Genomic DNA, 22,120 nt, shown 5'->3' with positions numbered 1-22,120 from the left:
CCTTATCTTTTAGCTATAAAAGGATGTCATCTCTTTCATTTTCAACTCACTCATTTGTTTTTCTCTCTTCACAAGCATAATGAAGTTTTTCTTTTTCGGTGGCTTTTGATATTTTATTCCGGTAGTATTTTCTTTGGATAAAATATTTTTCTTTTATCCAAAAAGAGTAATACTATTCAGAGTTTCACTTCCTTATTTCGGGTGTACGAAATTCGGAATACTTTGTTAACCATGGGGAGTGGAGTCCATTTTCGAGATTATACTAATCCGGACGAAATTGCTTCTAAGACAATAATTACACGGCACAATAATTATATCATCTTAATTTTATTTATTTATTTATTTATTATTTACGTTAGTCAAGACTAACATAAAAATATCTTTTTACTAACACTTTAGAACCCACTACTTTTCCTGTAGACAAATGCAGATTTTAACTTATCATCAACAAAAATTGAACTTAGATGAAAATCAGTACCAACCTCCTTAAATGGCCAACATATTCCCGCTGCTTCATGTTTTTCATTTCCTGAACTTCTTCACCGTAATTTTCAAGCTGCTAGGTACCATGCAAAGTTTATTATTTTGAGTACTTAATATGATTGAATGTAAGTTTTCAATGATTTGACTCACAAAAAGGTTTAAATGCGTCGAAGGTCCCCACTAATAAGAGCCGTAAGATCATAAGTTCCGTCAATTTTCTCTTCCATATAATAAAGTAGAAGAAGACACATGTTTTTTTTTTCCTTTCATTTCTTAAATTTTTAATTGTCGAATCAGGCTTCGTTAATGGTTCAACATTATCAACGGTAGAGGGATTAAAATCGGACCGGACGAATTGATAACGTAAGGATCAAAACCACTCCTTTTGAATAGGTGATCAAAATCAGACCGACTGAAAATATGAGGGACTATCCGTATAGTTTACCCATAATTTTAATATGTTATCTTTTTATCACGTGTTACAGTTTTATTGATATATTAAAATATCATATATGTCTTTTTAATAAAAAAAATTTAATTACATAAAAAACAAAAAGAAGAAATTTCTTTATTTGCCCAAATTCAATTTTTTAATAACTTATTTTATATACTTTTTTTGAATCTATAATAAAACTTACAGATTTATAAATATTATATTATTAATATTAAAAACACAAAACTTTTTAAAAACATTAAAAGCAAATTATAAAATTTTAATGTTATTATATCTAATCAACTAATTCAAAATCAGATCCTGCATAAATAATTATTTTTAAGATTGCGTTTTGTTAAAAGACTTAACATTTTATTTTGTCCGATCAATTGATAATTGATATATTTATATTAGCCTTATTAATTGAGTCATACTATCAAACTCTAGTAAAAAAATTAAATATAAATTACATTTAATTTTAAGTTTGATTCAAGTGGATGCGATTTAGATTTAGTTTGAAATTATAATTTTTGTATTCAAATATTAATTTATTTAAGTCCATGTTAACTTTAATTCAATTCAAATTATAAATTAAATTTAAATCATTATATATATTAGATAAATCGATTTTGATAATGAATAGACTATTTAGAGTTTAATTTATAGTCGAATGATTAACGAGAGAATTTGATAAAACAATGAATGGTGAAGAATATTACAGTGTAATTGCCACGTTTCACTATCACAGACTCCATTGGACCCGAGCCCGACCCCCGCTTGAGGTTGGTTTGTTTTTTTCCACCTCCTTCACCCCCCCACCAAGTCAGCAATTTCAGCGATTCTTCCCAAACAACCCCAATTTCAAAGTCTCCACCTTTGCCCAAAAAAATTTTCTACGGTCTTTTGGCTCGGGTTCTATCAACCGATCTACTGTGTTGTTTTTCTTCTTTGGAGGTAAACTGATTTCTGGGTGTTTCTTTGATTTTGTTTTCATGGGTTTCTTCCCTGGTGTTTGATCGGTGAGAATATCGAAGAAAAGTTCTAGAATTTGTGGGGAAAAGTTGGGTGATTTGCTATTGTGAATTTTGGAGGTTCGGCGTAGTTTAGCCTTTTAAAAAAAGAAAGTTTTCTAGGCTTAATTTGCTGATATTTTGTTAAAAGGGTATTGATTTCACCATTTTATGCATTTGATCAGTGTTGTGTAGGTGTCTTCCCTGTTGATTGTATATGAACTGTTTGTAAGGTCGCAGTTGGTTTCATTTCATGCATAGGACATGATTTAGCTTCATTTTTCTGTTTGTTTTATCTTTAGAAAATTGGGATTCGAGATCGAAATCGGATGTTTTCGTGTTTGGCCTTTGTAGGGGATGGAAGAGATCAATTCCGAGGCAAGTTTAACCTCAGCTGCGGCTTTTGTGGAAGGGGGAATCCAGGATCCTTGTGATGATGCCTGCAGTATATGCCTGGAAGCATTCTGTGAAAGCGATCCCTCCACGGTATACATCTTTGAGAATTTCGATTCTCGTTCCTTTGATATTTGAATGTACATTTCTTGATCGATGTTCGCTGTCACTTACAGGTGACTGGCTGCAAGCATGAGTTCCATCTTCAGTGCATACTTGAATGGTAGTATAACCAATATCCATTTTATCGAGTTCGTTGTAGTTTATATCAGTTTTATTTTCATTGTACCTCTGTCTGATTACTTAAGATCACTCGTTGAAATGACTTGGTAAAAAATCCAAATCGACCAGACTCGTGAAACTGGTAAAATTTGTACCGACAGAGTTCATCTACTTAATTTGTCATTTTACTGTTTTGATCTTGCAGGTGTCAAAGGAGTTCCCAATGCCCCATGTGTTGGCAGCCAATTAGCCTGAAAGATCCTACCAGGTTGGCATTTCAACTGGTTCTGGTTCTTTTTGCCGTTTATATTACATTAACGATTTTCTCTTGCTATGGCAGCCAGGAGCTGCTTGAGGCTGTCGAACGGGAAAGGAGTCTCAGGTTCAACCCTTCGAGAAATGCTACCATATTTCGTCATCCGACTCTTGGGGATTTCGAACTACAACATGTTTGTATTTCTTCTCTGCTAGCCTGATGTGTAGCATCTTCATTCTGTGATCATTAAATTGAATCCAATCCAAATTCTTAAGAAAGAGCCGTTCTCATTGGGCTTGCTTTTAATTGCAGTTGCCGGTGGGAGTGAATGAGACAGAACTTGAGGAGCGCATAATTCAGCACTTGGCTGCTGCTGCTGCAATTGGGCGAGCACGCCACATTTCAAGAAGGGAAGCTCTGAGGAATAGGTCATCAGCTCAAGGGCGTCTTCCACAGTTCTTGGTATTTGCTCCTTCGAATGAACCCTCCTCGATGGATCATGTATCTTCGTTATCTCCAACTCAAAGTGAAGGTGAACCTGCCCCTGCGATCACTGTTGGAACTCCATCCTCTCCTGCAAGAACAGTGGGGGGAGAATCTTTGGCATCAATTACTCTACCTTCCGTCCTAGCTGATCAGCAGTCTGTCTCGGCATCTGGCTCCAGTGCTCTTTCGGTCAATGATCAAGGAAATTCCTCGAATACCAGGTACTTGCTATTCCCCGACTTGATTATCCTTATTTTCCGATTATCAGGTGATTCTATCCGACACACTTATTTAGAACACATTTTTCTATCTTGCAGGAGGTCCCCTAGTCTGTCTTCTCCAAATAGTCAAGATAGAGCCAGATCTTCAGAAGTTCAATCATTTTCCGAATCACTAAAATCACGGTTTAATGCTGTTTCGACGAGGTATCTGTCGTATGGAGACATTTAAGATTTTAACTAGGAAGATATTCATATATTTCCTTTTACATGGTTTATTATGTAAGTTTGTGCCCTCGTTCTGACTTATGAATCTCTTTAGATACAAAGAGTCGATTTCAAGGAGTACAAGGGGCTGGAAAGAGAGATTTTTCTCTCGCAACACTTCCATGGCTGATATTGATTCTGAAGTAAGGAGAGAGGTTAATGCTGGCATTGCAACAGTCTCTCGCATGAAGGAACGTCTAGAAACCCGAGATAATATAAACAGCACTGATACTATAACAAGCAGCTCCGAGAATAGTTCTAATCCAGAACCAAATAATCATGAAACCAGCACGGCTACTGTAACTAGCAGTTCAGAGAATAGTTCTAATCCAGAACCAAATCACCACCAGATATCAGACACAGGTGAAGCTCCCTTAACCGGCACCAGCGTGCAAGCTTCATGTGCTACAAGTTCATCATCCAAATAAGTATTGTTTCAGTGATTGCATCAACTGAAAGTGTTTCAGCGTCAAAGGTAGGCTAAAATGTCAGTTTCGGTCGATTTCAGTATCCATGTATCAATGATCTTTTGTCTGATATACATTCCTATCTAAAGCTATGATGTTTGGTTCCATGTGGTTATCACTCTCTTATTATACAAACACACACATATATTATGATCTTTAGTATTTATTTATGGATCTTTCATTTTATCTCTTAAGTCTTATCATGTTGGACCTGCCAGGAATGCTGGAACTGTATTCATGAATAAGCTTTCTTTCGGTAGATTGGCTGGCCGACACCGGCCTTGTTGCCGGAGGTCAGCTCCCCCCCTCTCTTACTAGGTCGTATTTATTTATGGATCTTTATGAAGTTGGACTTGCCAAGAATGCTGTAACTGTATTTGTGAATAAGCTTCCTTTCGGTAGATCAGCTGGCGAAAACTAGCCTTGGTTTCGAAGGCCGGCTCCCTGCCCCCCTCTTACTAGGTCGTATTTATTTATGTATCTTTATGAAGTTGGACCTGTCTAGAATGCTGGAACTGTATTCATGAATAAGCTTTGTTTCGGTAGATCGGCTGGCTGACACCTGCCTTGCTGCCGGAGGCCAGCTCCAAACCTTTTATTGAAGGAAATTACGTGCTTACTCACGTCCTCCAAGTTATAGTAGTAAGAACGGTACCTATTAAACTAATCCAGTTTAATTTTAGGCTTAATATTTACTTTAGCCTCTTTATTTTAGTGGCGTTCTCATTTTAGTCCTTTTATTAATTTTTTGATCAATTTAGCTCTTCAACTTTCATTCCGTCGGCATCGTGTTAATCTCTACACATTTTTCAAGGTGAAACTATAATGGACAAAATCAAAAGTTCAAATAATTTGCTAACTGTGATAGAGCTGCAGCAAACTTATTGGGACAAAAGTATTGTAATGTTAACAACTGGTTTCATCAAGTTGCTTCTAAAAGGGAAAAAAAACCTTTCCGGTATCAAACCAAACATTATGTTTCCGACATGTCACCGTTATTAAACAGATGGAAACCGAGCAGGCACTGCTTTCAGCAGCACGATAAGTTTTACAATCGCCTCTGGGACTTGTTTTCCCACCACTCCATGAATTTGACTTGTGCAGCCATTGTGTCCAACCTGTAGAGTTGATACCAGTGGTTTGCGATTTCTTGTCCGAATGTCCAACCAAAAACGCCTCCTCCTAAGAAAGCCAGTCCGGCACCTGAGAAAAATCGGGTTTGAGATGCTTAAAATAACTTCCTCATGTCTCATGACATTAACCAAATCACTTATAACACCGAGCTATAACACAAAAACTCATCTTGTGAATGAACAAAAGTTATTTTTTTTCTTCCAGGTCTTTTCGTGTTATTGTATCCGAGAAACCAATGTGGAGAAGCTTAAAATAACTTCCCTTCGCCTCGTAATATTAGTCGAATCAAGATCTAACACCGATTTATAACACCAGTAAAATTGCAACATAGCATATTCTTAAATGAACAAAAGTTATTTTTCATCCGAGTCTTTTTGTGTTTTCGTTATCCGGAAAACCAGGCTAATTGTACTTTTTTCCTTCATTCTTTCTGTTTCTCCTATCTACTTTAGCTGTATTAGTATAAACCAAGAGCCCGGGAACAAGCTGGACCATGCTAGTACTAGCAGTGCTTAGAAACCAGCAAAGAAAGATACTAGTAAGACCTTGACAGGCCACCAAGAGACAAAAAACCTTATAAGATACTAATGAACTTCAGTTCACGCGGAGAATGCAGAAAACACGAGGGATTATGACTCATTGCGAACAGTGAGATTGCCTTGTAAAACTTCTTTGACTACCGCAGGGGAAACATACACCCCTAATTCTTCAAAGGAACTGGGATTTTGATCAGTATTCAGACCGAACCAGATTTCGACAGTTCCATCACTATTTTATATAACAAAAAATGAGACCAAAGAGAATAAGCAGAGCATGTTACCATGTAAACTCTTTGAGTATTTCCAGGCCAGACCTGCAGTTGAGATAGCTCCAACAGCACTTCCTGCCAAGGCAGTGTTTGCCGCTTCCCTAGCAGTCTTCAACTGAAAAAGGAAACAAATGAAATCAAGCAATTTGAGACTTTCTACTGCAATGAAATGACAATAGCATTAGCTGCATATGGACCCTAAGGAGATAACATTCGATATTTGAATCAATTAGAAAAAAACACAACATTTTCAATAGTACTTTCAAGTTTCAACATTATAAAATACTCAACATAAAATCACATAGAAGGACAACAACGTGTTCATATTAGAAAGAGAACAAAGCAATACTATGTGAGGGAACAACTGAAGGCGGAATCTAGCAGCTATGGGAATTCTAAAACAAAAGCTACTAGCTAAAAAATGGATAATCTGAGAAAATATGTGAACCTACAACTCTCTAGCCTCTAGAAGTTGCAGGGTATGGCTATGTTCTTGCATATATATGAACCTAGTGCATTAACATGACTATGAATGGAAAACCATAAAACTCTTTATCTCTTTCTTCTTTCTACTATCTTCTGGTTTTTACCTTCTTCCTTCTTTCTCATATATATATATATATTGTTGAAACACTGTTCTGTGACAAATTGGTAATCACTGAGCATAGCCATTCCGCTCAAACGAGGCGGACACAAGCAACACCAAAATATGATTAATATAGCTGAATTCCTTGGAGAAGCAAGTTTATAATCTTCAGATTCAGATTAAGGCTTTCGAATCTGCTAAGCAATGGCTTCTAAGTGGTGGGAGCAGTGTTCACGACAGTTGTGGATGATTTACCTCTTCTGGTTTGGATAGAGAAATTGCGAGTCACCTAACTATGTGAGAGGGGAAGAGAGATGATAATATGAGGAAGAAGATGAACAAATGAGAGGGTTGAGATTTTGAGAGAGAAAAGAGAGGGTTCTTCTATTTCGCAGGACGAGTTATATATCTCCTCTTGTTGCTGGTGTCAGTCCTAAGGCGATGATGGCTATTTGTAGATCGACAAGATGAGTAGACCTGAGGGTTATATAATAAATTTAACCAGTGATGAAATTGACAACAATCAGATCGGCCTATAGAATTTCAAAGGTCATGAAATTCCAAAGACTTCTCAAGAATTCCGGAGGCTCCTATAGGCGGAGGATTGGCAGCGAAAATACGATTTGTGGATACTACCCGGAGGAGATACAACAAGTAGCATAGGCAAAACTTAGAAGTTGTACACCCATAGTTCCACTACCAATTACACCAGCACCAAAATAGCTTCCTCCAAATTCATTACTATACTTAGTTTCCTTTCTAACTACTGGTTTCATAGTTTCCTTTCTAACTACTGGTTTCATAGTTTCCTTTCTAACTACTGGTTTCATGACATTATTCTAAAACGTAAACTCCATCGATAATCAAAATTTGCTAGAATTTGAACTAAATCAGGAAACCCGATTCCAAAAAAAATCAAAAAATGAAAGAGAAAGAAAGAGCGAAAGGGGAAGAGATTATTACGGTAGGACCGTGAACCAAATCAGAAGCGATGAACTCATTAACATCGGATTCAGACCATGATGGAAGAGACTCTTGGCGGCTGATGAATCTAGAATAGACATCAGTAAATGGAAATCGTTCGGCCCAGAATTCTTTGTATCCTTGCCAGTGTTTCTTCAAGAACGAATCTGTTGATGATGAATCTCCCATTTTCCTATCACTAAATTTTTATTTTCTTAAATTAATCTATCGCTTTCTCTCAGTCTGGTTCTTTGGCCTTCTTCCTTTTAAGATGTGTGTGAGGGTTTGGGTACTCTACAATGATGGCTTAGGTTGTTTTGGGCTCTTACCAATCACATCATTACATGCCAAATTTTCCTTTAATTGTAAACGAGATCATTACCAAACCAAGGAAAATAAAAGTTTTAAGTACTAAAATGTGGAAAGTAGATAAGTTCATGGGCAAATTTGGAAAAAGAAAACTTTGGTATCAAGAATAGAATACTGAGAGAGATCGAGATATTGAATTTTAAAAGGCATACTGATCAAATTAGCCTCCAATGTTTGTTTGTATGATCATTTTGGTTTTTATTTTTTTATAATTTTATTCATAATATTTTAATTTTTGATAAAAATAATCTCTAATGGATGAAAATTATTAATTTACTAATGGATCAATGCATATTGCTGACATGACATTTTAACATGTAATTAATTGATGATATGTCATATGTCATATCACCAAAAGTAATGATGTATAATATACCATATCACCTAGAGTGATATTGTAACATGTGCCACATCATCAATTAAACAAATATGAAAATACAACTTTAGTGATATGAATTGATCGTTCGTTAACTAATATTTTCATCCAACAAGGGTTATGTTGATCAAAATTGAAATATTAAGGGTTAAAATACTCCAAAAATAATAGTGATTAAAATGATTATTTAGACAAACGTTGGGACTTAATTTTGTTAATATACCATTTTTAAATATATATATATATATATATATATATATATATATAAAAGCTTTAAACTCAAAATTTTGAAGGCGATAGCTGATTTAAATTTTGTTAATTTACCTAATATTTACATTTATAAATACCTAAATTATTATTATACCAAAAATTTTAGATGCGGAAATCTCTCTTTCCCTTGTTTAATAATGATGTCATCAGTACTAATAGAAAATATACAAATTCAAAAGCTAAAATATGATTTATCTGTATTATATATACATGATAACTTATTACTTCACGGTTCATATATTTATATATTTTCGCTTTATCCTATACTTTATAAGTTGTAAGCCAAGATTTTATCATTTTATCTTGATCCGAACTCAAAATTCTTAACTTTTTCTTCGATATTATATCTCATGTCTTGTGACCAAGATAACAATCATACCATGCAAGAGAAACAAGAAAAAAAAAAAGAATAATTCTATTGAAAGCAAAACCAAAAAGAAGAAACCAACACTTTATGTTTACTCGTTCTGTGTATATAAAAACCATCAAGAACAATAGGGCTTTCGTATTCATTTCCGGAAGACAGTAATCAAAAGATTTAAAATTTCAAAGGGCTAATTTGATAATAATACCAAGACATGGATTCGAAGCCAAACGTCGTCTTCGAGGAGTTCGAGGTGCCCACTGAATGGGTTCGTCAGGTTGCAGACGACACCTTAATTGCATATCTACCAGGTCTTGATCCAGTCCTTTTTATATGTAATTTGAAAATTTTATTATTTTGATTTTATCGTTAATAGATAATATTATCGTTACTATATATTATAATTATATAATTTTAAAAGGATTAAATTACAATTCTGTCATTTCGAGGACTAAAATATATTTTCACTATTTTGAAGGGACTAAACTTGATATTGTAGCATTTATTCTATAACATATTATTATAATTTTAAATATGCAGCGGGGCAAAACAATAAATTATTATCGACTATTAGAACAAGGTTAGTGGCTCAAATTCTAAGAATAGAGAAAATTAAGTTGAGAAAGTCTCATAATGAACTCCTGCAATATTTAATCCATATTAGTCGATAAATAGATCAAATAATAACGATTATATTAAGAAAAAAGTATAAGGAGATTTTAATTTAACTATTGATCTTTCAATCGCATAACTATTTAGATGATGTCAATCAAATTATCTACAGAGGAGTTAATATCATCTATCATTTAAATAATTAAGTGATCTAATTGATAAAATTAAAATATCGATGATTAGATTAAGATCGTTCATAATTAAATGGTAGTTTACTTAAAAAAAGTTCACTTGATCCTTATCTTTTATTATTTCTTTATGTTCTTTCGATAAGGTGATAGTACATGTTACTATTTTATTAGAGAATTAAAATTATTAATTTGAATCTTTAAAGTGATCTTAGTGACTAAAAATAATTTTGTTCTTTCTAGATGATCTAGACTCAAGCTATGTTGTTTGCATGTGTGTGAGTTTAGATTTAATTAGAAATTGTTAATTTATTTTAATTAGAATTAAGATTAAATTGATAGAATGTATGAGTAATGAGATCAAATGATACAAATTTATTTAAGTACTATATCTACAAGACTACAACTCCTTTAACAATTAACCATCAATTGCTTAATTGAAATTAATTTAATAATCGTCTAATTGAAATAATTTTTTATTCGTAAAAGGTAACTTTAGCCTCTAGAGTAGTTTCAATTAATCATTTTTCCCCTATCGTATTTTCGTATTAATTTAACCCTTGAAGCTGCTCAATTGTATAATTCTATACCCTAAACCATCAATTAGAACTCTAAATTGAGAGTTTAAAGTTAGAAATTAAGGTTTAAGGTTTAGAGATAGAGGTTATATAGTTATGGTTTTGAGTTTAGGGTTATCAATTTAAGGTTTTAAATTAGGGATGAGGTATAGAATGATACAACTAAATAATTTTGAGGATTAAATTGATGCGAAAATTTTATAGGGTGAAAATGATAAATTGAATTGACTACAGAGACAAAAATTAACCTTTGTCTTTTTAGTTTAATAATCAAAATAAAATTGAATTCATGATTTGAAATAGATAAATTTAAAATTTATAGGACGATTCGAGTTTTGTTGATGAAATCTAAATAATTCACTAAACAGGGTTCAAGAAGGAGCAACTTAAAGTTCAGGTAACCACCGGGGGAAACATGAGGATATCTGGAGAACGCCCAATTGGTGTCGACAAAATTAGCCGATTCTTCAAGGAATTTTCAATTCCATCGAACTGTGATCAAAGCAAAATTAGAGCAAACTTCAATGGCGGCATGCTCCACGTTAAATTCCCCAAATTGATAATCCATGCCGATGAAGATCAGTCTGATCAAAAGCCTACTGCTAAGACACAAAACGACACCGTTATTGCTCCTCCCGTGGCGGCTCCACCGCCTCCAAGCCCACCTGCACCGAAACGAAACGACACCATTGGACGATCTCCTCCCCGTCCTCCAATAACCGCAGTGGAAAAACGAACAGGAGATGATGAGGAGAATAACATTGCTGATAATGGATTTCGTAGTGATCCGCGAGATGTTGTGGACCGAAAAAACCCGAATCCAAAAAAACCCGACGACTTCGAAGAATATCAGACAAGGATTCGTATGAACAAGGGGATTAATAATCCGAGAAAAGTTATGAACATGGTTTTGGTTGTTTTGTCGGTTGTGTTACTTCTTGTTTATATTAGGAATGCCATTATGTTGTTAGGAACCACCCTAAATTAAATTTGAACGATTTGTATTTTAAATATAATTTCTTAAGGTATATGCCATTCGTGTTTGAAAATCCATACAAATAAAAAGAATAAACTACACTATATACCACTAAAATTTAAATGTTATATTGTTCATATCACCGAATTTTTAATTTTGTCAATTATAATATTAAACTTCGATTTTCACTTCAATTATGCTACTAGGATGTTAAAATTCAAACATAGTGATGACGTGGGCGATGATTACTGATACCTAAAACGACGTCATTTTTTGTATTGAAGTTTAGGGTGTATCGATTTTGTCAAATTTTAAAATATATTCATTTTTGACATTTCATTTTACGATCGTCGTCGGTAGCCAATCACCACCTGTCATTGTTCATCTTTTATGAAAATATCGATATTAAAATGTTCATACCATTCCTCTTTCTTCTTATAGGTTTGTTCGTATGTTTGTGCTTCTTTAGTATATATGGTTTCACAAAAACCAGAAACGTCGAAATGCAATTGTTGTGGATGTTGCACAAGTTGTTACCTTTGCTGATAGAGTAACTTCATAATATATTGATATTATGAAACTATACTTTTCTCTTGATATAAATGTTTTTTCACATACTGTAAGTGATGTGGTCTGGTTTTTAGTTGACTCGAATTTGATTTAAATGTTATATTCTTTCATTCGTCATTTAATTCAATTTAAATTTAGGGAGGCTCTATCATACCCGAAATTGATTCGATGTTTGAGTAAAAAAAACCTGGCCCCAAAAAATATAAAAAGATAAATATTATTACAATTATCCTTAAATATATAAAAGATAATTATACTATTTTTTCGTATCGAAGACTTTTCACATAAACTCGGGCCCAAATCATACTTCAAAACAACCTAATTAGAATCCAAATTAAAAAAATGATCATATAAGATCGGATCAAAATCTGTCGGATCCTATACCCATCCCTAAGAATCAATATGAAAATCCGGATAATTTAGGGGTCAATTTAGTAATAAAGCCCAGGAAAAAAAGTAAACAAATGAGTTCGTATGAGAGGGAATCAGATGCCCTACGGTATTGGGCCCTTTATATACACGTGTTATACATTCGCTGTTATTTTTCTCTTCGACTTTCTTTCTCCTGAAACACCTCTTTTCCGAGAAAAAGAGAAGTGTCGTAACCGGTTTTCGTCCGGGTACGAATTTTTTATTTTTACGGAAAAAGTGATGTGAATAAATGGTTTTTAAAAATATTTTGGGAGTCGCCATTGGACTTTTGGGTCAGGTAGGTCAAATACCTAAAAATTATATTTTAAAAAAGTTTTTAAGAAAACATTAGTTAAAAGATAAACTGATCTGCGTTATAAATAAAAATTCGTGTTTTTTAATAATAAAAAGGGGTTCGTGGTCGATTACGTTTGGGGAAGGATTAACATCCCCACAACGCCCAAAATTGATACTTATTAATTATAAATTGTCTCTATTATTAGAAATTAAAAATTCAAAGATATATTTAATTTATAATCATGTTATTTCAAATTTATTAATATAATTAAAAGAAAATATATATATATATATAATAATATATTTATTTATTTAGAAATATCAGAAAAGGACTTCTAGGTGCTTTAAGACAGCTCTTTCTTTTGATATTAAAAAATAAATAAATAATAATAAAAAACTATTTTAATATAGTAAGATATTTATTTATTTAAAAATATTAGAAAAATGTTTCTAGTTGCTTTAAAATAACTCTTTCCTTCAATATTAATAAATAAATATTAAAATATGTAATAATTTTTTCCTACAAATAATTTAAATAAAACTAAATTATAATATTTATAATATTTAATTATTTAAAATACCAGAATAGGACATCTAATTGTATTAAGACTGCCCTTTTCTTTGATATTGAAAATAAATAAAGATTATTATTTAAAAATATATATATTTATGTGACTAATATGAAAATAATAATAAAATAATATAAAAGTAATAACAAAATAATAAATAAATAATGATTAAAATAAATTAAAAAGCAATAATATTAATTTGCAAAATATAAAAAAATCAGGGTCAAAAATGAAAAGAAACAAAATATTGGTGACTAAAAAGTAAAATATCAAAATTAAAGGGCATATTTTGAATTATTATAAAAATATAATTACTAATAGTGTAATTTAAACTAATTAATTAATAGGTGATTAAGATAAATATTAATTAAACTATGAGGGACTAAAATGGGTATTTGCCCTAATATACATATAAAATACAGGTAAGGACTAAAACATAATAAAATAAAATTCGAAGACTGAATTAAAACGTTCAGAAGTTAGTTTCAGTGACTAAAATGAATAATTACAAAACTCGGATGGTGGAGGAAAAGGTTTACCCATCAGCAAAATTACAGAAACACCCTCCCCAAAACGGCTTCGTTTGGGAGAGGGTATTTAAACCCAAAACCGGCTGGCCCTACAGGCCATTGTTCTCATTTCTTCATTTCCTCTTCTCTCTCAAAAATGAGAGAACCAGAGTTCTCTCCGGCTTCTCTCTAAAATGAGAGAACACAGTCCCGGTCAGCCATCGCTGCCGGGCTCCGACCACCGCTGTCGGCCACCGTTAACGGGGGCCAGAAAATTCTAAAATATACCAAAACGAGGCCCTAAATACCCTAAAGCCAAAACCGAGGCCCGTTTAGCCTAAAAATCCTTAACCCGACCTAGATCTAAGCTTGTTAACTTCTGTATTTTGGTATTTTAACAGCGTAGGGAGGCCTCGATGACAATAATCTCCTCGGTAAGTCTCTCTCTTTCTCTTACTTTCTGTTTTTCTCTTGGGTTGCTGTCGTGGTTGTTGTCTGTGTCTTCTGTTGTGGCTTTCTCCGTTCTTGCTTTCCGTGGCTGACTCCTCTTTTTCTTTGCAGGTTTGGTGATGGCTTTATAGCCACCACTGGTGTCCTCTTCGATCTGGGTAAAGAGAAGAAGTTCGGTGAGTCACCAAACCGTAGGTGGTGACTCACCCCATAGTTGAAATGTGGACGGCGTTCCTTGCTTCCTCTGGATGTTTCTGTTGAAGCGTAGCAGCGACAGAGCGACGTGGAGAGGCGGCTGGCGTTGGCAAGATGTTGGCAGCCAAAGAGTCGGCGACGTGTCCCTAGGGTGATGATAACCCTAGGGTTTTTTCTGGCACATCTGGGGACCCTTGGATCTATCTTGATCTGACGGTAGAAAGGAGCTGGCGACTGGCTGAGATGATATAAATTTTAAATTGGGTTTAGGGTTTCCTATGGACTTCTAAATATGGACCGATCACTGTTGGACTTCAGATTTTGTAAAATGGGCCTCTAGGTCTTGGATTTGTAATTATTTATTTAATAATAACGGTAATATATAATAATAATAATAATAATAATATATGAAAGTGAAAAATTAGTGTGAAGTAGTAGAAAATGGCCGATCAGCTTACGGACGACCAGATCTCTGAGTTCAAGGAGGCATTTAGTCTCTTCGACAAAGATGGCGATGGTCCCTTCTCTCATCTCCCTCTCTCTCTCTCTCGCATTTATTTTGTTATTGTTTTTTGTATTTTAATTTTACTGTAGTTGTTTTCTTATGCTAAATTCAGCTTTAGTTTGCTGATCTGAATGTCTTTTTCGTTTGTTATGCTTAATTTTTGTTTGTTTTTTCAATTTTGTGATCGTATCCTTTCGTGATTCGAATGGTGTGATGGATCTGGGGTTCCGAATTATGAATTTATGGTCGTGATTGATCTTCGTTTTGGTTTCGTACTTGTTCCTGATTGTTCTTGCTCTTGATTTCTATCCTTTCATTTACGTTCTCTTCATCCTTTTGTCATTTTATTGATTTTATTTATTTGACTCGGTTATGTTAGATCCTTTTTCATGCAAAAGAGACTTACCAAGACCGCCATTTCATCTGTTGATTTTCCTTTTAGCTTATGTTTGAGATTTGATTTTTGGTTTAATCATGACTGCAGGTTGCATTTCTTTTGTGTAAATTATGTTTAGTATTTACTACATGAAGGTTATTGAACCAGAAATCATATATGGGTTGGACGTATTAGTTGATCCATGAGTTTTCGAACTTCTAATTCTTTATGTTTCTGCATCTTGTAACTTTTATGGAACAATAAGTTTGATTTAATACACTGGCACATTCAAAAAATGTTCACAATCCCAATTCTGCCGTGTATGTTTGCCTATCATTTTTGTCTGTTTCTCTTGCAAAAATTATTCAGTCATCTTGATTGTTTCATAGCCGATATTGCAGTCTTATTTCGTTGCATTACATTCCTTTTTCATCCTTATTGTAGGTTGCATCACTACGAAGGAGTTGGGGACTGTGATGCGATCACTTGGACAGAATCCTACTGAGGCAGAACTCCAAGATATGATCAACGAAGTTGACGCTGATGGAAATGGGACCATTGATTTTCCTGAATTCCTTAACCTCATGGCAAGGAAAATGAAAGATACCGACTCTGAGGAGGAACTTAAAGAGGCTTTCAGGGTGTTCGACAAGGATCAGAATGGCTTCATATCTGCTGCCGAGCTCCGCCATGTTATGACAAATCTTGGTGAGAAGCTTACGGATGAGGAAGTCAATGAGATGATCCGTGAAGCTGATGTTGATGGTGATGGGCAGATCAACTATGAGGAGTTTGTCAAAGTCATGATGGCCAAGTAAGGATCTCTCCAACCATAACCAAGATCCAAAAATTGCAAAAAAAAAAAAAAACAGATAAGTTCGCAGATATTTCAATTTCAAGTCCTCAATAGGACATCTATGATTTTGTGTTTTTTCAGTTGGTCATCTGTTTATTGATTGCATTGTTTTGTGCACTGGCCTGTTTGCTCTGCAGCGTCATCCATCTTTATTTTTACCATTTGGCGTTTTCTTCCTATTCTTGGAGCCAAGAAACCAGAACAATTTGCAACAGGATTCCATATTTTTGCTCATAATATTATACTTTCAATCAAACTAATATTTAACTTGAACTGTTACTAAAATTGAAGATCAGACTAGTCTGATCAATTAGTTTTTGCTCTTAACTCTCGACTTTTTTTCCGATTAATAACAGTTCGTATTATACTTTATTTTATACCTTTGGCCGAATAGGTTGAACTACTAATTTTATTATACTTGATTTTATATCACTGGTCGAATCGATTGAACTACTAATTCGAGGTTCAACTAATTGGTACGGCCAAGTCTGGTGCTTGTCGGATGGAACGATAAAGAATCCGATAACCTTTAAGCATAAGTATTTTGATTCTTATGAAAGGAGGGAATAATGTCGGAAGAGATTGTCATAAAATTGATTCATAACTTGGTTTCGAGCAAAATAACTTGATTTTTGTTTTTTTTAAGTGAGTTTCGAGAAAAATTAATCCGAAAAAAAATGAGAACATTTTTAGTTCCAATTATGTGGGTAAGTTGATTCTTGGGAATTAGGGTTTAATGATAAAAAGTCGATTCAAGAACATTAATGTTTTAATTGTAATTTTTTATAGTTTAGTGACCTAAACAAAAACACAAACAAAATTTAGTGAATAATGGTGTTTTACCTTGTAAATTTTAATTTCAATTCGACGTTTTAACTTTAAAAATTAATAATATAATATTTTTGTCACAAAATAAACAAAGCTTATTTTTTTATTAAATGTATAAAAAAAATTCTTTTAACATGAGTCCATGTGGGCTATGCTGATTGGTTCCGAGGACTGCAATTACATAAAAAAATCAAATGAGGAAAAATGGTTGCTGAAGGCAATGAATAAATTCAAATTTCACAATTATTTTAAATTTCATCCTTAAAAATATGTTAATCCAAGTTACTCTTGGATTTTTAGTTATTTTACGACATGAGATCATGATGTTCTGTTACATGTCGTAATTTTAAAATAATATATCATCTTTATTCAAAAAACTAATATATTATATTAAAAATAAAAAAAATAAAAAAAATAAAGTAATCAGATATTATTGAATTATGTTCAAATGAATGTATTTATCACCGAACTTTCAAAAGTCATAAAAAATAATAATGTATACTTTAATGATTATTTTGAAACTTTTAAAAATTCAATGATCAAAAACATTTTTTAAGCATAGTTCAATAACATCTAATGTATTTTACTCAAATAAAAAATATTTCAAGTTTGAAACGGATAATATCATAAATAGAGATCTAGTTGAATAAAATAAATAAATTCAGTGACTAAAATCTGATTTATTCCAATGATATTACTAAATTCAAAAAAGAAATAGTAAATTCAATAAATAGCCATCATATTTATTGGGTGAAGTTTAGAGAAATTCGTTATTTCATTAGTTATAATTCTCCAGCAAAGAAGAAAGAAATATCAAAAGCGAAGGTCTCTCTCCTTGTCGGTTCCATTTCCCGCCAAGTTTCTCTCGGGTCAATCCTAATCTCTTCTTTATGTATCTACTTTACATTTTACCCCAATTTAATTGATTTTATTTCGATTTTCCAAGTTCTCGTATTTGATTGTTTGGTTACGAGAGAGAATAGTCTCATGGAAAATTTGAATTTGTTGTGGTTGAAATTTATGTTTGCACTTGTATAGTTACATGCATTTGGATGCAGAATATATCTTCTTCTTTTTTTAATTTTCTTAAACGATTCTAGTTTATCGCAATCATAGTACTAAATTGAGGTTGCAATGCGGTGTTGCGGTTGCCAATGTACGGCGTGATTTGTTTCCTGAAAATAATTATGTTTCTAAATTTCGGACACGGTGAACTTGGTTTGCGGCTGCATTGCAATCACAATTTAGAACTATGATGACAATGTTTTTATATTTATTTTTTCATAACGAATTTAGTGTTTAATTGAAGGATATAGTCTTGTACCTTGATTCTAGATTTTAAATTTCAATGCGGTGTGGTAATTAGCCAGAACGGAATGATGAGGCTGCAAACATATGCCGGCGTCAGCATAGTCGCTATGCTAGCTGTTATTTATCATGCATTTAACAGTAGAGGCCAGTTTTATCCTGCTATGGTGTATTTATCAACCTCGAAGATCAGCTTGGTGCTGCTTCTCAACATGGGGCTCGTCTTTATGTGCACCTTATGGCAAATAACCAAGTGGATATTCCTTGGTTCCCTTCGTGAAGCCGAGGTCGAGCGATTAAATGAGCAGTCGTGGAGAGAGGTCATGGAGATCCTCTTTGCGATCACTATATTCCGGCAGGACTTCTCCGTTCCATTCCTCACGATGGTTACTGCTCTGTTGTTAATCAAGGCTTTGCATTGGTTGGCACAGAAAAGGGTTGAGTACATTGAAACAACCCCTTCTGTCCCTATGTTGTCTCATGTTCGGATTGTTTCTTTTCTGGGTTTCCTTCTTGTTCTAGATTGTCTGTTTTTGTCCAGCTCAATCAAGTTTCTGATCGAAACACGGCAAGCGTCAGTTTCCCTATTTTTTGCATTTGAGTAAGATTTTAACTTGGCACATTTTTTTCGTTTGCGATTAATGATTATTGGTCGAAAAGTTTCTAAATGCAATTCTTCTTGTCATGTTTTACAATAATTTACATAAAATGACTAGTTCTTATTCCTCCCCCCTTGTTTCTTTCAAAGTGTTCTGTACATCTCCAATTTTTCGCATGTATCTTTGTTCTTTGTCTGTTCCAGCTGCACTAGGGAGTGATGGATGTGTGTTTCTCCAGTTTATCTAATTTCACTCTTGACTAATGTTGAGTTTTTCGGGTCTAGGTACATGATATTGGCAACGACTATAGTGTCAACTTTTATAAAATATTGTTTCTATGTAAGTGACATGCTTATGGAAGGACAATGGGAAAAAAAGCCTGTATATACCTTCTACTTGGAGCTCATCCGGGACTTGCTTCACTTGTCTATGTATTTATGCTTCTTTCTTGTGATTTTCATGTAAGTAAACTTTTTCTGTTTAGTTTCTGCACGATCAAGTCTCGATATCTTAATTTACTTGTGTGTGTGTGTGCATATTCTACATATTGATCGATGATATGGTTGTTGATTTTTAATGTGTTTCTGCAGGAACTATGGCGTACCTCTTCACTTGATACGGGAGCTATATGAAACCTTTAGGAATTTCAAAATTCGTGTTGCTGACTTCATGCGTTATAGGAAAATCGCTTTGAATATGAATGATAGATTCCCTGATGCAACCCCTGAGGAGCTCACTGCGTGAGTCAAATAGTATTTGTTTATGTACTCAGTTTTATATATTTAGGAATCTTTTAATTGCATTTTGTATTCCGGATTCTTAATTGCTTACCGATTGGATGACCAGAAACGATGCAACTTGTATTATATGCCGTGAAGAGATGACCACAGCAAAGAAGTTAATCTGTGGACATCTTTTTCATGTGCACTGTCTTCGATCATGGCTGGAAAGACAGCATACCTGCCCTACATGTAGAGCTCTGGTTGTACCACCTGAAAACGGAACAAGTTCATCCAATGCTCAAGGGCAAGGTAACCTCATTGTAACATCATCTATCATAAGATGAACTCTTTCTTTGCAGTTATCATTCTGACATTACTGTTTGAAAAACGTGAGCTAATTGTTTAAAGTGGGAACAGGGTCCGGCACAAGTTCAGCTAGACAAGGTTCTGACGGTGACATGGCCGCTGAGAATTTGACCCAGAATCAGGCCAGGCTTCAGGCTGCTGCCTCTGCAGCATCAATATACGAGAGATCTTACGTCTATCCTTCTTCAAACACTCTAGTTTGGTAGGTGGTTTTATGCTTGTCATGCTGCATGTCAATGAAATATGCAATTTCCTAATTTTTTCCGTCTTTATAATCTCTCCTCATTTTTTCCATTCGACTTTTTTATCTGCCTATCGCCGAGAACTACTTAACAATCATCTAAAATCAAGACTTACTGAAGGAGCTACATGATACTTAACTGAGTATTTGAAAGTAAAATGCATAACCGCGATTGAAAGGGAGCGATTCTGCTATACTCCTATTAATGCTGAGCATGTTGCACTTTCTTCTAATTGTGCATTGTATATGCAGGTCTCCTGGATATGCTGTACTTCCCAAGGCTCTCGGGTCATTGGCCGATTCCATGAAAGTTGAAGCTAACGGCGCAAGCACATCCACCGGAGAACAAGTTGCCATTCCCGGTGGACAAGCTAGCATGCCATTTCCACAATTCCCGCATTATGCTTGTGTTCCTTTCCAATTACCTTTTGCTAATGGTAACTCGGGAGAGGCATCAAGCGGTAACTCGAACGTTGCAGATTCTCACTTGGAAGCTCAGAAAAAGATAATTCAGCAACAAATCGAGGTATCATTTATGTATTGATGATTCACTGCTAACATACGAACATGCGCATGATTGTGTGATCCGCTGCATGGCACGAGATTGTAATGTCACAACTAGGACAGCCTCCTAACTTGTTTCTTTTGTTCTGTTTCGAAACCGACTAGGTGCTGCAACACCAGCTCAAACTCCTACAGATGCAGAAGCCGAAAATCGAAGGAAGCACGGACACTGGTCTCGCTGCCTCCTCGGATAGAAAAGGAAAATCCATATCTTCGTCTTCTCCGGAAGACTGAAGAAAAGTAAGTTCCTCTTTCACGACTACAGTTTCTTTTTTGTTTATATTGAAACACGCCATACTCACATTCTTGTGTTTAGGCGAAGATGATTTTGTTCATTACATTGTGGATTCGTTAAAAGAATGTTATTATTGTAATTGCATTCAAACAACAATATTATTTTTGTGAAGTTTAATTTTAATGCAAAATACCAAAATATTTTCTAGTAAACTAGGCCGAGATGTTATCTTTTTCATATTTTAGTCATCAACCTTTAAAATTCTGTTAAAACTTGATGATATTGCATGATATAATAACAATTTTAGTTTTAAATTTATATATTTTATTAATGTATTATTAATTTCAATAATTTAATAAATTACTCAATAATATTTAAAATTCCTACTAATTTATAATTCTTCAACACATTCATCATTATCATCTTACAGCAACTACTACAAATTGTACAAGGCCAACATATTCATTATATTACGAATATTCACTGTTTTTTAGTGTATACTATATCATCATATTTAGGGATAATTATTTTATCTGAATTTGATGGGTTTTAGTTCGATTTTATAAGATCATTTTTCTAATTCGAGTTTGAGTTTAGTAAAGGATAAGATTAGATCGGATTTAAGTATAAGTTTAGATTAAAAATCTCTGAATTGACTGAACCTGAGATAATAATGTAGTTTTCTTCTATATATTTAAAAATAATTACTATAATATCATTCTCTATATTTTTCTCTCAATCAAGTCATTGTTTTGCCGAATAAAAATGGTTCAGGAGGATACAAGTTTTTGACCTAAAAATCAAATCGAGCATTAAGTGGGATGCGAATTTTTATCATAAAATTTAAATCAAATTTATGACCGAAACAAATTTATAATTTGACCCGACCCGAATTAAATCTGACCTAAATCAAGCCCAAACTTGAAATAACCAAATCTAAAATAACTCGACCCAAACGAAACCTGATTTGAATGACCTCTTAACCACCTCTAACTAATTTGAATAATCGTTTTCTGATAAATAATAATAAATTACCCGCAGTTTTTCTTTTAAAGAAAAA

At 33.7% G+C, this 22,120-nt stretch overlaps 6 protein-coding genes across 7 annotated transcripts in view; 4 read left to right on the top strand and 2 right to left on the bottom strand.

Moving 5' to 3' along the window:
- The first annotated feature begins 1,758 nt into the window (after positions 1–1,758).
- LOC120170283 (E3 ubiquitin-protein ligase RHF2A-like) lies at positions 1,759–4,401 on the top strand. Its single transcript, XM_039178256.1, has 8 exons — positions 1,759–1,870; positions 2,281–2,412; positions 2,496–2,542; positions 2,747–2,809; positions 2,882–2,990; positions 3,110–3,504; positions 3,601–3,708; positions 3,824–4,401. Exons 2-8 carry the CDS (start codon positions 2,284–2,286, stop codon positions 4,194–4,196), a joined length of 1,224 nt encoding a protein of 407 aa, XP_039034187.1. The 5' UTR covers positions 1,759–1,870; positions 2,281–2,283; the 3' UTR covers positions 4,197–4,401.
- A 679-nt stretch (positions 4,402–5,080) lies between these two features.
- On the bottom strand, positions 5,081–7,994 carry LOC120170357 (succinate dehydrogenase subunit 6, mitochondrial-like). Its single transcript, XM_039178316.1, has 3 exons — positions 7,727–7,994; positions 6,190–6,292; positions 5,081–5,438 (listed from the first exon to the last, which is right to left on the bottom strand). The coding sequence occupies exons 1-3, from the start codon at positions 7,913–7,915 to the stop codon at positions 5,284–5,286; spliced, it is 447 nt and encodes a 148-aa protein (XP_039034247.1). The 5' UTR covers positions 7,916–7,994; the 3' UTR covers positions 5,081–5,283.
- The window catches only part of LOC120170353 (V-type proton ATPase subunit a1-like), a 29,102-nt gene continuing 14,618 nt past the window's right edge, over positions 7,637–22,120 (bottom strand). Inside the window, 2 exon segments of the mRNA XM_039178311.1 lie at positions 7,637–7,648; positions 20,887–20,892. The gene's annotated coding sequence lies outside the window, so the exon portion shown is untranslated.
- On the top strand, positions 9,279–14,610 carry LOC120170405. Its single transcript, XM_039178339.1, has 4 exons — positions 9,279–9,416; positions 10,852–11,449; positions 14,377–14,441; positions 14,534–14,610. The coding sequence occupies exons 1-4, from the start codon at positions 9,320–9,322 to the stop codon at positions 14,608–14,610; spliced, it is 837 nt and encodes a 278-aa protein (XP_039034270.1). The 5' UTR covers positions 9,279–9,319.
- LOC120170356 (calmodulin-7-like) lies at positions 12,616–16,213 on the top strand. 2 transcript variants are annotated; one of them, XM_039178315.1, is made up of 3 exons: positions 12,616–12,630; positions 14,886–14,977; positions 15,786–16,213. In XM_039178315.1, exons 2-3 carry the CDS (start codon positions 14,902–14,904, stop codon positions 16,157–16,159), a joined length of 450 nt encoding a protein of 149 aa, XP_039034246.1. In that variant the 5' UTR covers positions 12,616–12,630; positions 14,886–14,901; the 3' UTR covers positions 16,160–16,213. The 2 variants fall into 2 exon arrangements, with proteins under 2 accessions (XP_039034246.1, XP_039034245.1); XM_039178314.1 differs by lacking the exons at positions 12,616–12,630; positions 14,886–14,977 and adding an exon at positions 15,574–15,728 and having other exon boundaries at positions 15,766–16,213.
- LOC120170355 (ERAD-associated E3 ubiquitin-protein ligase HRD1B-like) lies at positions 18,368–21,074 on the top strand. The gene is made up of 7 exons (XM_039178313.1): positions 18,368–18,934; positions 19,217–19,393; positions 19,523–19,672; positions 19,779–19,963; positions 20,072–20,222; positions 20,514–20,787; positions 20,931–21,074. Exons 1-7 carry the CDS (start codon positions 18,402–18,404, stop codon positions 21,057–21,059), a joined length of 1,599 nt encoding a protein of 532 aa, XP_039034244.1. The 5' UTR covers positions 18,368–18,401; the 3' UTR covers positions 21,060–21,074.

Source organism: Hibiscus syriacus, unplaced genomic scaffold (genome assembly GCF_006381635.1).
Source record: "Hibiscus syriacus cultivar Baekdansim isolate YM2019G1 unplaced genomic scaffold, ASM638163v2 tig00111779_pilon, whole genome shotgun sequence".
NCBI classification, from domain to species: Eukaryota; Viridiplantae; Streptophyta; class Magnoliopsida; order Malvales; family Malvaceae; genus Hibiscus; species Hibiscus syriacus.
Note: the sequence above shows the minus strand (reverse complement) of the source record. Positions and strands in the feature narration are given on the sequence as shown.

Bases quoted from the DNA above. Each gene is read 5' to 3' on its own strand.
- LOC120170356 (XM_039178314.1), top strand. From the start codon at position 15,637: ATGTTCACAATCCCAATTCTGCCGTGTATGTTTGCCTATCATTTTTGT. The intron at 15,729-15,765 runs AGCCGATATTGC...TGCATTACATTC, and splicing joins AGTCATCTTGATTGTTTCAT to CTTTTTCATCCTTATTGTAG.
- LOC120170355 (XM_039178313.1), top strand. From the start codon at position 18,402: ATGATGAGGCTGCAAACATATGCCGGCGTCAGCATAGTCGCTATGCTA. The intron at 19,964-20,071 runs GTAACCTCATTG...AAGTGGGAACAG, and splicing joins ATCCAATGCTCAAGGGCAAG to GGTCCGGCACAAGTTCAGCT. The intron at 20,788-20,930 runs GTATCATTTATG...GAAACCGACTAG, and splicing joins TAATTCAGCAACAAATCGAG to GTGCTGCAACACCAGCTCAA.
- LOC120170405 (XM_039178339.1), top strand. From the start codon at position 9,320: ATGGATTCGAAGCCAAACGTCGTCTTCGAGGAGTTCGAGGTGCCCACT. The intron at 9,417-10,851 runs GTCTTGATCCAG...TTCACTAAACAG, and splicing joins CTTAATTGCATATCTACCAG to GGTTCAAGAAGGAGCAACTT. The intron at 14,442-14,533 runs GTGAGTCACCAA...GTTGAAGCGTAG, and splicing joins GGGTAAAGAGAAGAAGTTCG to CAGCGACAGAGCGACGTGGA.
- LOC120170357 (XM_039178316.1), bottom strand. From the start codon at position 7,915: ATGGGAGATTCATCATCAACAGATTCGTTCTTGAAGAAACACTGGCAA. The intron at 6,293-7,726 runs GTAATAATCTCT...TTCCTTTTTCAG, and splicing joins ATTTGGTTCACGGTCCTACC to TTGAAGACTGCTAGGGAAGC. The intron at 5,439-6,189 runs GTAACATGCTCT...GATTTTTCTCAG, and splicing joins ATACTCAAAGAGTTTACATG to GTGCCGGACTGGCTTTCTTA.
- LOC120170283 (XM_039178256.1), top strand. From the start codon at position 2,284: ATGGAAGAGATCAATTCCGAGGCAAGTTTAACCTCAGCTGCGGCTTTT. The intron at 2,413-2,495 runs GTATACATCTTT...TGTCACTTACAG, and splicing joins GTGAAAGCGATCCCTCCACG to GTGACTGGCTGCAAGCATGA. The intron at 2,543-2,746 runs GTAGTATAACCA...TTGATCTTGCAG, and splicing joins CTTCAGTGCATACTTGAATG to GTGTCAAAGGAGTTCCCAAT.